The sequence below is a fragment of the Mus musculus genome, chromosome X (assembly GCF_000001635.26).
Source record: "Mus musculus strain C57BL/6J chromosome X, GRCm38.p6 C57BL/6J".
Classification (NCBI taxonomy): domain Eukaryota; kingdom Metazoa; phylum Chordata; class Mammalia; order Rodentia; family Muridae; genus Mus; species Mus musculus.
In genome coordinates, this window is record NC_000086.7 from 167,368,853 (window position 1) to 167,383,928 (window position 15,076).

Below are 15,076 nucleotides of genomic sequence, written 5' to 3' on the forward strand. Positions count from 1 at the left end.
CCAAAGGTGCAGAGGTTAAATATGTTTTAAAAAGGGCAAACCAGGTGAATTATGGTATTTGAATTCAAAACTGAGCCTACTTCATTGCAAAGCTGCAACTCCAGGGCTTACATCATGCCTTTGACAATTACTATGACATCACTGCCAGTTTCCTGTGTGAATATTCCATTGTGTTAAGTGGTCATTTATGAAACCATTTCTTTCCTGTGAGAAGCTGCGCTTGGGTTCTGGTACTTACAAATCAAAGCTAGATAAACCTTTCTATATTCATAGTGCAAAGGGTAAAAAGACATGAAACAAGTTTGGAAAATGTTTTAAAGCCCTGAGATTTTTTTCTGGGCTCTTTCCACTGGTACTTCTTGGTAGAGGCAATTACACAGAACTTCACTGTGCTATTAGTGGCCGTGGGCAATACGGTCCCAAAGGAAGAGAAAAGAACAATAGACAGCCTGGGAGGGCTGCCCAGAGCTCCTCCTGTAGCCAACAAGAATATTCTGTCTAGGTTAAATGTAGCACATGGCTTTCTATGACATCCAAATACCACCTGGCTTTCTGCCTCCCTAAGTGAAGCAGAAAAAAAAAAGTTGAAAAAAAAATCAAAAAGGAAGTAGGAAGTACCTTCCTCCATCTCAAATCATGGTTGGTGTCCTCACAGTCCCCAGACACTGAGATATGGGAACAGTGGACTAAGAAATGAAGTACCTTACCAGGTTCTGGTCATTTCTTCTTTCTCCTACCAAATTCTCAGTGCCCACCCAGCATCAGGCTAAGCTGCATGGTTGAAAGGAAGACGTCAGTTTTTAAAACTTCACAGAATGCAAATGTTACACATTGAATGGCAGATTGACAGATTCAATTGGATGCAAGAATGAAACTGTAAACTGTTTCCTTACTATAGTTTGAATCATGCTGACTACCCGGATCCATTAGAAGTCATGGCTGAAAAGGCTAGCCAGGGAGCTCAGCAGGTGAGAGTGCTTGTTATACAAGCCTGACCTAGACAAGCTTGACCTAGACCTACATAAAAGTAGAAGGAGAAAACTGATTCCAAAATATTGCCCTCTGATTACAAGTGTGCTATAGCATATGTACAGATACACACGTACACACATACAGAGACTTAAGTAAGATTAAAAATAAAGGAAGCCATGACTCCAGAAAAATCCATGGGTCTTGACTCCCTCTAAGGCTACTTTAGGCTACAGACCTGTACAAGACTTGCTGAGGACAGTGTGAGCAGTGGACACTTGTTTCCTGGCACAGTCAGCCTTTGACTTCCTTTTAATCTCTAGAGCATCCTGTTGGAGGTGATCAATGATTGGAAACCAGCACTACATCAAAGCTTAACCAAGCCTGAACATGTTCACCTTATCCATCATCAATTTCATTTACTATCCATCAGTATCGGTCAAATGTTGGTCCCTGATTTGGCAATGTTGGACTCCAGAGTTGTGCAAGAGCACACGGCTGCTGTTTTAAGCCATTCTGTTTACAGCCATTTGTTGCAGGCCTGTTTCTTCTCTCCACCAGTAAGTGACAGTTTCCTGAGCTGCACTTACTGTCTCTCAAATGCCATTCGATCAAATGCTGCTTGATGATAGTCTTATCTTGTGCATTAGCAGCTAAGTTTGGAAAGGCATGGGACCCAGGTTCAAAATGGCTCCAAATGGAAAACATATCTAAATGTTTGACAATGGGGAAACTGGTAGATAGCTGGTCACACAGTGCAGTTCTGAAAACAATTAAAGCCACTGGGGGTGGGAGAGGGTGAGGTTAAGATGATTTAGTTGGTAAAGGCACTTGCAATGAAACCTGTTGACATGTGTTTAATCCCTGGGACTCACATGGTGGAGGCGAGAAGCAATGGCCACAAGTTGTCCTGACCTTCAAATGCATACACACAGACACACCACACCACGCATGCACACACACACACACGACAGACAGACAGACACACACACACCACTAGATATAATAAAAAATTATATAACAAATTTACTGGTGTTTGAGAAGCCCATAGAGCTCTCTTTGCTGGCATAGTAGTTGGGGCAATGCTTGCAATCAGGGGACAGAGCAAAAGACCAAAACATTTCCTGCAATGCAAATGACAGGTGGCAGGTGGCAGGCAGAGCTAGTTTCTCTGTCATAAATTTGGAATAAAGAAGAAGTTAGGAAATTTGACTTTAGAAAAGGTTACCATGTATCAGTATGTCAACAATCACCACCAAATGTGTCTCAATATTTGTATTCCTTAAAGAAGAATCTGGAGTTCGAACATATGCCCCACAATTGGACAGGACCCTTGTAAGAACAAAATTTACTGAAGAAGCCATAATGTACCATTATCCTCCAGCCAAACACAAAATACAAAGGACATGAACTTGATTCAAATTAATCATGCTGGCAATATATCAAACCGCTTGCCCGTCAGTTTAATTTCTGTTGCTGTGATAAAACACCCTGACAAAGACAGTATAAGGGGTTTAATTGACTCACAATTCTAGGATACAGTCTATCATCCTGGGAAAGTGGAGGGGCCAGGCACTTCAAGCAGCTAGTCATATCCATAGTCAAGAACAGAGCGAATGAATGCATGTGTACTGAGATGCAGTACACTTTCCTTTCATTCAACCCAGGACCCAAGCCTAAGGAATGGTGTCACCTACTTTCATACTGCATCTTCCAGAATGAATTAATATAACCAAGACGATTCCCCAAAACAAGACCACAGAGAAACCTCACCTCGATAATCCCTCATAGGATTCTCTTCTTAGGTGATTCTAGGTTGTGTCAAGTTGACAAATAAAATTAAAATTTACCATCTCAGTGAGCAACTTCCCACAAGAGTGGGTTATAATAAACAAAATGAAGCTGTCTATCTCCACTAGGTTGTCCTTTGCTCACACGTACCCTTTTACATCTGGCTAGTTCATTATTCTTCTATATTGTGAACAGCAGCCAGGATGCCAGAGTCCAGTTGTTTGGATCTCCCAGCCTCACTAAAGAAACCCCTTCATTTTATAAGTCACTCAGCACAGATCTTTTAGTTACATTAACACAAAACTAACTATAAAACTAATGCAAAGTGAGAATTGTGGGCCCAACCTAGCCTACTATATATGTGGGTACTGTTAATGAGCTACAAAGTTTCTTTTGCATATTTAATTGTTGGGGGGAAATGTAAATAATATTTCATGGTATATAGAAATAGAAATTCACAAATGTCTATAAATACATTTTAACTTGGATATGTTTTGTGGTTTTGCACATACATGCTTTACATAGTGAGCAGTCTCACCTCCCACCTACCCTACTACCCCTCTCCACATCTGTCATTTATACATTGTTCTTGATCTCTGGTTTTGAGGCACACAGTTGGATGACTGCAATAAAAATTGATCATATAAAGTAAATCACATCTTGAGTAAAGAATAAAGTTCTTCATATCACATTTTGATGAAACACTGAACAAAGAACTGTGTTCCTTACAGACTCTGGAATTCATTCCTTAAGATAATAGATTAATATTCAAGGAGATCTTAGGACATAAATTTATGTTTGTGCAGATAATTTTATTAGTTTTATTTTTCAAATCCATGGGATCCTGAGTGCTGTTTTCAAACAATAGCTTCGTTTTCACTGACATGAGGCGAATGTTTTTGTCTCCCCAAATTCTTATCTGCCCATGAGTCTGGAATGAAGCCTCACTGTAGAAAGTTTTTTGCAGACCCTGTTAATGTAAAGATACTGAGCTGAGGTCATTTTGATTAAGCTTGGCCCTAAATCCAATGATGCATCCTTATAAGGGATGGAAGGGGAGACACAGAACAAGAGGAGAAACCATGGCATAGAGGACATAGGCAGAGCCTAAAGGAATGTAATCAGAATTAACAGATTGCCTAAAGGCCCCAGTTGCTGGCAGTTGGGGGTCTTAGAGGAAGCTGTATCAAACTATGGTGATTTGAATGGAGACATACAAGAATCTATGTCCATGTCCTGACCCTCAGAACCTATTAATGCCACTTGGAAGTAGCATCATTACAGATGTGATTAGTGAAGGATCATGAGATGAGATCATCCAGAATGAAGATAGCCTTCAATCCTGTGACAGTGTCACACGTACAGAGGAGTGTCTTGAAGACAAAGACTGAAGCATTGAGGCCACTGACCAAGAGAAGCCCGAATTCCTGGGGAGTTGAAAGTGGCAGGAAAGATTCTATAGCAAGCACGGCTCTGACACATCCTGACCTCAGACATCTGGTCTGCAAACTAAAGAATAATTTCCTGCTCTGTAAATCTGCCCAGCTCATGGTAATTTGTGATGGTGGCCTTAACCAATCTTCTCTAATGTGTCAACGAGGCTAAGAACAACTGTATGTTCTTCAGCTTCTCTTGGAAACTTACATACACTAGTGGGAATTTTGCTAAAATAATAAGCAATATTAATGCTGTTCTCCTTATAAAAACAGAGTATTGATTTTAATTAAACTTTGGGGGAGCACTGTGAATTCGCATGCAGTTAGAAGCAGCAATGCAGGTACCCTATGGCCCCTTTACCCAGTCTTACAATGGAAACCACTTATAAGAGCACAATGTTGCGCCAGTCGGTGGTGGCACACGCCTTTAATCCCAGCACTTGGGAGGCAGAGGCAGGCAGATTTCTGAGTTCAAGGCCAGCCTGGTCTACAAAGTGAGTTCCAGGATAGCCAGGGCTACACAGAGAAACCCTGTCTCAGAAAAACAACCAACCAAACAAAGAACACAATGTTTCAACTGGAGACCTCACCTTGATCCAAGGCAGTGAAGTAATTTGGATGGTCTCCTCTTCACTTGTACTCATTCAGTGGTGTGTGTGTGTGTGTGTGTGTGTGTGTGTGTGTGTGTGTGTGTGTTTGTATTTAACTCTATGCACCACCTTACAACACTCTATCATGATAACAAGGATAATGGTATTTGACTGCCTTTGAAACATACATTGCCTGTGTTGATACATGTGATGGGTTCAGTGACAAATCTGGAATAGACAAGGTGAGGGCACATATTTACATTGAAGAGGAAAGCTGAGGCTTCTGGATAGTCTAATGAAGGCAATAGGTGAGGAAACAGTGGTGAGCACACTGGGTTGCTAGGGCAGGACACACCTCGCCTACCTTGTCCTTTTTATCTTGCCGGGCGTAGGGGAAGCAGGGTATCACAGCTGTCACCCTGGATGAGGACGCAATCTTGCACGCATTGATCATGATGAGTAGCTCCATCAGGTTGTCATTAATCTCCCCGCAGCCACTCTGGATGATGTAGACATCTTCCCCTCTCACACTTTCACCGATCTCGACACTATAAAAGAACAACGCCATCTGTCTTAGGATTCTTTGTCGGTTGCTATTTAAAGTACTCTAAGAAAAGTGACTTTATTTTGGCTCACAGTTCACGGTGAAGTCCATCCTGGCTAGGAACTTAAGATGGAGGGGCCTTGAAGCAGCTGCCCACACTTCACTCTTAATCGGAAAGCAGAGTGATGGATGCACGCTACTTCCCAGCTCTCTTTCCCACTGACAGAGGTCAGGGCCCAGTCAGAAAACAGTGCTACACACTTGGCCTTTCCACCTCAGTTAACACAATTAAGATACACCCCCCAATAAGCAGAGCCAGGGGCTCATCTCTCAGGTGATCCCAGATTCTGTCATGTTGACAATTAGCAATTAGACATCACAAGATTGGTTAATATCATAGTCTCTGAGACTTCCTGAGACCACCTCCAACTTCAGCAATCCAGCAGTAGGTATAGTCATGGGACTCTGCAGTCATAATCCTGATTGTGACTTATGAGATGCTATGGACACCAAACAAAATCAGCAAAGGGAAAAGTATATGGGGGCGTCCAGGTGTGACCTTCCAAGCGTTCTTCCCCACAGGTGTCACAGAAGTCCAGCCCAAAGTGTCCAGCTGTGAGCGGTGATAACTGGCAAGTGTTGTCTACTAGTGAAGACTTACAGACTGGAAGCTGGTCATGGAGTCACCCACTGGCTAACGCATTCCATAATGCTAGCTTCGCACCAGGCAGGCGGGAGCTCAGTCGCATTGTTTCCTAGCTGTTAATAGTTCACACACAAGGAGCCATTCTTACCAAAGAATGGTGTGGGAACCCTTGCAAGAGCTAAGTTCCCCTAGGCCGACCAAGAGCTAACCTTTCAAGGAGCCATTCTAAGTTCCAGGCTTCTCTGATAATTCCTTATGGCAATGTTTTCTACTATTAAAGTTAAGACTGGATAGTGTCTTAAAAATTCAAATCGCAGGAGCTGGAGAAATGGCTCAGTCGGTAATGTGACTATCAGCAAAAATGTAGAGGAGCTCAGTTTGGCTCCCCCAAAATCAACATTTAAAAAGTGCCAGGAGCAACAGCAAACATATCCATAAGCCCAGCACTGGGGGAATGGAGACAGCAGATCCTTAGAGCTCACTTGTAGGCTGACCAGCCAGCCAGCCAGCCGAATGAATGAACTCCAGGTTCAGTGAGAGTCCCTGCCTCAAGAAGTAAAGCAGAGGAGGATAGAGGAAGACGGCCTCTACATGTACATGACCACAGAGACATGTACATATCACACACACAATCAAACCATGAAAAAGTATGATTAGTTTAGCCTATAATCCCAGCATGCAGGAGGCTGAGAAAAGAGCATTCCTGTGCTTTCCAGGCAAGCACAGACTACAAAGCAACAAGAACTAGCCTCTCTCTCTGAGAGAGAGAGAGAGAGAGAGAGAGAGAGAGAGAGAGAGAGAGAGATGCACATTTATGCTGTAAGGCTTATAACAGTTAAACATCCCAGAGATAAGCAATTTCAATCTTTGATGGCTTTTTCAATAAAGATTTATTTTCAAGTCTCCATCTAACATTCAAGGCCCAAATCCTAATTTTTCATGAAGCATCAGGTATTGACTACTCACTATGGAAGATGAGGATTTAACACCTCTTCCTCTCTTCCCCATCATGCAGACGAACACTTCCCACCTCGCCATCATGTCAATACACATCAGTACTCAAGCTAAAAAATGGACAGCTCCATTTGAATTCTGGAAATGAAGATCAGAGCTGAGCCATGAGGTGAACTAAATCAACATTCGTATTTTTCTCTCAAGCCTGCGTTTCGATGTGTGTGTGCGTGTGTGTATGTGTGTGTGTGTTTGTGTGTGCGTATACACACCCTTTTACCTTAGCCTTTTCTCTGCTAAACTTTATTTGCTACAGATGCCACCCCACAGCCCATTCAGAATTTCAAACTCTTAGTGTCAGTCTTCAAGTCCATCTCCACATCCTACAACCCACAGCTCCATGACAGGAATGGCCCAGTTGCCATAGATACTCTCTACCTCTTGGCTGCACACCAGTTTTTACTTTCTGGGTTTTTTTGTTTGTTTGTTTGTTTTTGTTTTCGTTTTTTCCCCCTGTGGTATACTTCCTTGCTTTGCTGGTTGTCATCCTGTAGCACCTGGAGAAAAGAGTTAGGTCGTATAGTAGTCAAGGTTTTGCAAAGCACATGTCTAAAGGTTTCTGGGGTATTCAGAATGAGCTAAATCAGCACATCCACGTTCTCTGGCTGCCAGAGAGAAGGAAAGTGTCATGCATCTTGGTATATCCACCACAGAGTATCACACAAAGAGTCAGATCAGCTCTCGCAGAACTCTGGTTTTAAAATGGCAATGCTGATCCAAGAGTTGGAACAATTTGATTTATCTGAGACACTATGAACACATGACCACACAGACATGTACATATCACACACACACACACACACACACATACACACACACACACACACACACACACACAATCAAATCAAAATGAAACACTATGAACATCCTGTGAATTTTGCTTCTGTGTAACTTCTTTAAAAAAAAAAAACTTGAACTGAATTTTACCTCTGTGTACCTTCTTTTTTTAAAAAGTTGAACCTGTTCATAGTCTTTTTAAAAACGATTTACTTATTTATTTTATCTATGTGAATACACTGTGGCTGTCTTCAGACACACCAGAAGAGGGCATCAGATCCTATTACAGATGGTTGTGACCCACCACCTCAGTTGCTGAGAATTGAAATCAGGACCTCTGGAAGAGCAGTCTGAACCATCTGAACCATCTCTCCAGGCCTGTGTAATTTCTTATATTGAAATACAATTCGGAAAACTGGGGTTGTCCAAGTAGCTCAATGGTAGATTATTTGCATCAACACATATGAAACCCTTGGGGTTCCATCCGCTGTACTGAAAAAAAAAAAAAAAAAAAGAATACAGAGAACTTCACTGTGCCCACCTGAATATAGCCACTTAAAAATACACCATCAGAATCTGGTTTGGTGGCACACACTTATAGTCAAAGCCAAGATAACTTTGAACTCCTTTTCCTCCTGCCTCCATCTACTAAGTGCTAGGATAACAGGCATGAGTCACCATGCGGGGCTCCAAAAACTAGTTTTGCTATTTGCTCACACTCCTGCTTAAGGTTCTCTGCTATGGATGCTACAGTACACAAAAAGAAACGGAAACACATCTCCTGATTGTGAGTGCTAAAGAGTGAACACTATTCTTGGGCTAATGAGGTGGCTTAGTAGATAAAAGCCTAACAAAGTATGTTCAGTCGCTGGAACCTACAGAGAAAGTTGGATGTGGTGTCATGAATCTGTAACCCTAGAACGCTGATGGAGAGGTGGGAGGCTTGCATAGGAGAAAGATCTAGAAGCTTGGGAGGCAGACAGCATGGAGTATACAGCATGGCAGAAGCAAGAACAATCCTTCAAGTGCAAAAGAGAACTGACTCCTCAGAGTTCTTCTTTGGCGTCCACATATGTGCACACATTCATGTGCAATACTTGCACACAAATCATTTGAAATTTAACAAGATTCCATCATGCATAGGGCTGACTTAATTTGGAAAGCAAGTATTACATAGCTCAGGGGCTGACAAAATACAGTGCTCACCCTGTTTTTGTACTCATACATCGCCCCACACACACACACTAACAACGGTTGGTAGTCCCAGTAATGAAGACCCTCCAAAGACATTTATATTGCATTCCTTCGAATATGTTAGATTATATGACAAAAGGGATGTATATGTCCAGGTGGAATTAGTCATGCTAATCAAGTGATCTTAAAACAGAAAGGTCATACGTAACTATTCACATTTAACTGCATGTGATAATGGCTAGCCTTCAAGATGGAAGAGGAAGACTAGAAGAGTAGAAACAGATGTGATGACTAAATCCAATCAGAGAGATACTCTATTTATGAAGGTCCCAAGGTCCCAGGGCTGCAGGGTGCCCACAAAGCTGAAAAGGGGGACTGGGGCTATAGCTTATTTGGTAGAATGCTCGCCCAATATACATGAAGTTAGAGCCTCATCAGTAGCTAAATCAAGTATGGTGACACACATCTGTGATTTTAGTACTTGGGACGTGGAGACAGGAGAATCTGAAGTTCAAGGTCATCATCTACCATATTGAGAGTTCAAGGCTAGCCTGGGGCTGCATGAGACTGTAAGAGAAAAGAAAAGAAAACTAAAAAAGGCATGAGAATAGACTTGCCTTTGAAGCCTCAGGAAGGAAGGCAGCCCTGCTGACCTATGCAGGACTTGTAGCTTACAGATCTGTAAGACAAAGCAGTAACAGAGACACGTGGCACACAATGCCTAAAATATTTACGATCTGGCTCTTTACAGAAAGTTTCCCAAGTCTTGGTCTTATGACTGTTTATCCCCCAAGATCACATTCTTTGGCCTGCCTTTCCTCACTAAGGAACTGCAATCCTCCTAGGACTAGCAGTCCAGGGGAGCACGGGAAACACCATGGTAACATTTCTTCCAAAGCCAGTTCTGCTTCTACTTACAAAGACCTCCACACCCCAATCTGGAGTGGAGTTCTCTAATGGGTTGTGTGCATCAGCCCAAAGACAGAAGACCCTCAAACAGCAAGGCGGAAGTATATGACTGACTCAATACCTAATGACTACAACAATTATAACACTTCTTTCTACTGTAGAACAGGATCTAGGTCCTGTCCTTAGAATCTAAGTGCCTTCCCTAGACCTAAGAGGGCACTGTGTTTAGCCAAAACAATGTTATAGAAGTGATGATATGCCAACTTCTAAGCCCAGGCCATAACAAACTGGTACTTAACTACTTCCTGTCTATTGAAACTCTCCTTCTTGGAACAAAGCTCCAATGCTACAAGGGAACCCAAGCAGCCCTGTGGAGTGATCTTAGTCAAAACATTCTGGCAAAAGCTAGCCAAACTTATCAGCCACGTGGGTAAGCTATCTTCAAAAATTGGTCCTGTGGCCTCAGTATCCACCCTAGCAGCCCTCGCTGGAGATAGAAACAAGCCTTTCTTGCTCTGATCTGCACAAACTTCAGGTCTGGGAACCAAATGAACACTGATTGCTTTAAGCCCCTGAGTTCTTGGTGATTTGTTAAGTGGCAGTAACCTGTACATTGGGTCCCATTATACAGGTTAAGGACCCTGATAGCAGTAAATTAAACCAGGGTAAAAAATACAAGAGACCAGGGATTCCAACCACGAACACTGTCCTCCAAATCACGGAGCATTTGCTGGGGTTGGGAGAGAAGCTGAAATGCACTTCTCCCTGCACAATGGAAATAATTCACAGATGAAAAGGTAAAAGCCGAAGAGTGCCTGTCTGATTAAGTAGCATTTAAGAAAATTAGGATCTGAGGTGCCGAGGACCAGGGCATAACATTCAGACTTCTGCTCCTCACTCAGCAAGAGGCACTGAAGAAAAAGTACCTTACATACATTGAATCCATTTCTTTTTTCTTTTGCCCTTTGTTTTCTCATCTCTACAGTCAAACAGGAACACTTAATTTGAGGACTGAGGAGGGGGGAAAAAAAACAACCACCACCTCTGTGTAGTTTGTGAGAAAAGTTGGCACATTAACCTTTTAAAATGTTCTATGGGATAGAACATAAAATGTAGCAAGGAGTAGCAAGGTATCCTGGGACATGTACTCTATGATCCGCGCATGGGAGGTGAGGGCAGGAGGAACATGAAATCAAGGGCAGACTTAGTGACACAGTGAACTCCAGACCAGCCTAGACCTCATGAGAACTTGACTCAAAGAAAGGGAAAGCAAATCCACTACACCAGATAGAACAGAACAAAACCTCAACCCATTCAACAGAAAGTAGAGCTGAGGGGTCTTCTCAAGCTTAGGCGTTGTCAGGATCAAAAGTGGTGAAAAGATAACCCAAACTAAAGACAAGGCTTCTTTCTATTTAAATAAATGTACGAACAATCCCGCCTGAACATCTGAGTAAGTTTCCCCTATCAGCTGATACAGGACTTAGAGTAGTAAACCCTTACTCAGCCAGATCATGGAGATTAGCCAGGCCTTGCAGCATTGTGCTGCACTGAGATTACAAAGAAGGGTTGCTTCACTTACACTTTCAAAACCCACTCCCTCCAGAGCCAGCTCCTTTATTTACATGATAACACCTTCTAAACAAAGAGGCTTATTCTAGTTGTTCCCCCAGAGCCGCTGAAACTTGGACAAGGACTAACAAAATCTTGCTATGTCCAAACCTAGCTCCATCCTTCTCCAAAGTCCTAGAGCACCCTCCATTTATTGAAGTCTACAAAGGGCGCTGGGGATGGAGCTCAGTGGTTGAATCTTCTTGTTGCCTAGCATACACAAAGACCTGGAATACATCCTCTGTACTAGAAAAAAAAAATAGACATGGTCTCATGTAGCCAAAGATGCTCTTGAATTCCCACTTCTCTGGCTTCTTCTACCCAAGGGCTGAGAACGTAGTGTGTGCCAGCATATCCTGATCTGATGCTGCACAGGGGCTTCATGCAAACTCCTGCAAGCAACTCTACCAACTGAACTACATTCCCCAACCCCAGAGTGGCATTCTTTTGTTGTTGTTGTTGTTTTTAACTTATGAAAATAAATTTTTCACTGTTCTTAATTCAATGTCACAGTTCATTTCATTGTTGTTTTCTTGTTGCCGACTCCTGGAAGGTTTGGATTACTTCCTTTTGTTCCCCCATTAATTAATTTATTTTAGGGGGTGGCTTGGAGGAGGGGGGACTTCAATCAGGATGTAATGTCAATAAGTAAACAAAGTGGCAGTTCTTTCACCTGAATTGTCCACAGGTTTCTTCTATTATCACCCAAGCTGTGTAAATGGAGTTTACCACCTAGAAAAGGTCACACGGGATTCACATAACCTCTAGAAAAAAATCATCTTTGTCATCAATATTAATCTAACTGGGTCTGATGACACACACACCCGAAATTCTAATGCTTGGGAGGTAGAAACAAGGGTTCTCCTGTGAGTTCGAAGCCTACCTGGACTACTACCTGGGTGAGTTCAATACCAGCCTAAATACATAGCAAAAGTCTGTCCCAGAAAACGAAAACCAAACCAAAATAAAACAACCAAAAGGAAAAAAAATGCCCTTAATCTCACAACCAAATTCTCGATTCATTCCATCATCAAGATTTTGTGCTTCCTTCTGGAAATTTCAGTTTTAGTTTTGACGTTTGTGTCTACAATCCGTTTCTAAGTTAACTTTTGTAAATACGGAGAATGACTTTTTTTTTTTCTGTAAAACTTGCGGAATGAATTCGTGCGCTACTAAATATAGAACGGTTATCTGTCACTGTGCACTGTATAGTTGGTTAACTGTGCTAAATAGAATTCGGGAAAAGAAATTGGCTTTGGGCAAGTAGGACAAGGAATCCCTAGTCTAAGCTGAGGAGAGCTTCCGCCTGCCTGGTGGCACCTTTTGCTAATGTGAGAAACCGGTGGAATTTTGAACAAACTGGGGTCTTGTTGCTGTGCGCAGCTAAGCTCCACAAACACAAAGAAGCTATTCGCAATGATAGATGCAACAAAGTTTAAAGGAAGGGTGCGAGCGCTCAACACGTGCGTCTCGCTTTCCCACGCTCTGCCTAACTCCCGCACAAACCCACCTTTCTGGATAAGGCAGCGCTTGGCCAGCCTGCTGCTCTGGAGAGTCACCTGAGCAGCTGGCAGTACTCTGATCGCCAGCGGCTGGAAGTGGCATTCGAAAGTTTCCCTGGGATAAACCCAGTGCCCAGGACCCGTGCAGAGCCTTTTCAACCATGCAGGATTCTGGGTTTCTGTCTGGCAGAGAGTTGGAAACTGGGGCGGGCGGATCCACCGATGTCTCCCCGCCCCCACCATTCCCGGCACCGAAGTGATGCCCACAGACTGCGCCCACTCTCCCAGACGCTCTGTAACTGCCCCGATTTTGTCCTTCCGGACTGAAGACACCAGGCGAGCCGGTGCAAAAGAGGGGCCTGGGGTGCCCAAGGGTCGACAGGTCGCCGATGTCCGGGTATTGGAGGCCCAGCCACCAGAAGGTTAACAGCCAGAGGATACGCGTAGAGACTCCAGGGTGACCCGGGTTGGGGGTGGGGGTTGGGGGTCCCTTGCTGAACTTCTTTCTCCCCTGGCGCAGCCGCCCTGGCTCTGCAGCCGCGTTGTTGCCGTCCCGCCCCGGAAGGGAGAGCATGACGCCCGCGGAGCTGGCCTGGGCATGCTTTGGCCCCTGCCTCAGCCCCAGCGAGGCTCCCACCTGGTCTCCTGGTTGCTAAACTTCTTGGTGACCACCTTGCCCAGCTCCAGGCCCAGGCGATCGGCCACGCGCTGCGACAGGTCCTGGTGAGAACTGCCGCTGAAGAGCACGATGTTAGGCATGGTGACCGGGGACTGAGGAGCGCGCTGGAGAAGGAGAAAGGGACTGCGATGCAGACTACTGCTACCGTTGCTGCGGCTGTTGCTGCTGCTGCTGCGGTGGCCTGGGCTGCTGGTGAAGCGGGAAAACGCAGCAGCAGGATCTAGGGGAGGGGAGGGCCGGGGGAGGAGCCAGAGGGAGGAGGAGCAGCTGAAGAGTCGCTGGAGGGTGCTGGGAGGCTGCTTCTGCCCACGCAGGCTGGGCATCTGGGTTTGAAGCTCTGGGTGGTCCCGAAGCACCCAAGTACAGTTGCTCCGTAGGGGAGCTCCAGGCTCCACATAGGACTTCCTGACTTGCCTTTAAATGGGGAGGTCAACCAACCAGATAAAGTGGGCACAGTGAGCCATTGCAGGAAAGGGCCATGTGGTGCCTCACAGCCAGGAGCAGCCTTTCAACCCGGAAGCTCAGAACCCAGAGGTGATACCTGGGCTTCAAGTGCACACCGTGTCTACATAGGCCAGACCCACACATCGGTTTGTATTTGCACACGGGAGTGAAGCATGTTTGCACTTGAAGTGGTGATATAGACTACGTTTGAAGATGGACTAAGAAAAGGGTTTCTCACCAACAAGAATTCTCTTTCTCTGTCATTTAATTTAGATGTATATTTTACAAAATTAGCTCAAATATTTTGTTTTCCAGTTTTTTCAACAAAAGCTGAAAATTTTGGTTTTTTTTTTTTTTCTTATTATATAAATGCCCACATTCTTTCTTGTCTTTTGCTTCTTGGTCCACAAAACCTGAACATGTTACCGTCTAGCTCCTAAATGTGTGTTGCTCTGTAAAGGAGTCATTGATGACAGCCACCATTTGACCCCTAAGCTTGGCCACAAGAGGAAAGCGTATTTTCAAGTGGTCAGTTGCCTCTCACCAATTCCTTCTGAGTCCTCGTTTTTATGTAGATAGGCTGGCTCTCAGGCTCTCTTCACAACTTCCTGTCCCTTGGATTCTCTAGAGTCAGACTCCCCCACCCCCCACCCCCACCCCTGCTGCGGCAACCAACCCCCCTCTCCCAGAGTCCTTTGCTTTCCCTGCCCTCAACCCCCACCTCAGCATTTCTGAAGTAGCTAATGCAGTGTCAGAGCCAATCGCCAATCGCTGGGCACAAAGCACACTTAAGGAAAGGAGATTCATCCTGAGCTCCTGGACGAGTGGAGCACTAGTGATCCTGACTTACATTTCTTAAAAGCTTTCAGAGACAGATTAACCTGGCCAGATAGTTGCTTGGGCTCTACCACTGTCTACTGAAATTTGGCTTGCCATATACAACAAAGACTACTTGCCCTTGAATTGTAGCCCA

General features: G+C 44.1%; 1 protein-coding gene across 4 annotated transcripts in view; it reads right to left on the reverse strand.

The window, feature by feature from the left end:
- The window catches only part of Prps2 (phosphoribosyl pyrophosphate synthetase 2), a 36,553-nt gene extending 22,533 nt beyond the window's left edge, over positions 1-14,020 (reverse strand). The window contains exons 1-3 of one of the 4 annotated variants that reach the window (XM_017318352.2): positions 13,618-14,018; positions 5,151-5,334; positions 3,229-3,730 (exon numbers count right to left, since the gene is read on the reverse strand). In XM_017318352.2, the coding sequence (XP_017173841.1) occupies positions 3,509-3,730; positions 5,151-5,334; positions 13,618-13,982 (771 nt within the window). In that variant the 5' untranslated portion in view covers positions 13,983-14,018 and the 3' untranslated portion in view covers positions 3,229-3,508. Of the gene's footprint in view, positions 1-3,228; positions 3,731-5,141; positions 5,335-13,617 lie in introns of those variants that run through there. The other 3 variants (XM_017318351.2, NM_026662.5, NM_001313758.1) reach the window with 3 other exon arrangements.
- Between the last annotated feature and the right edge of the window lie 1,056 nt (positions 14,021-15,076).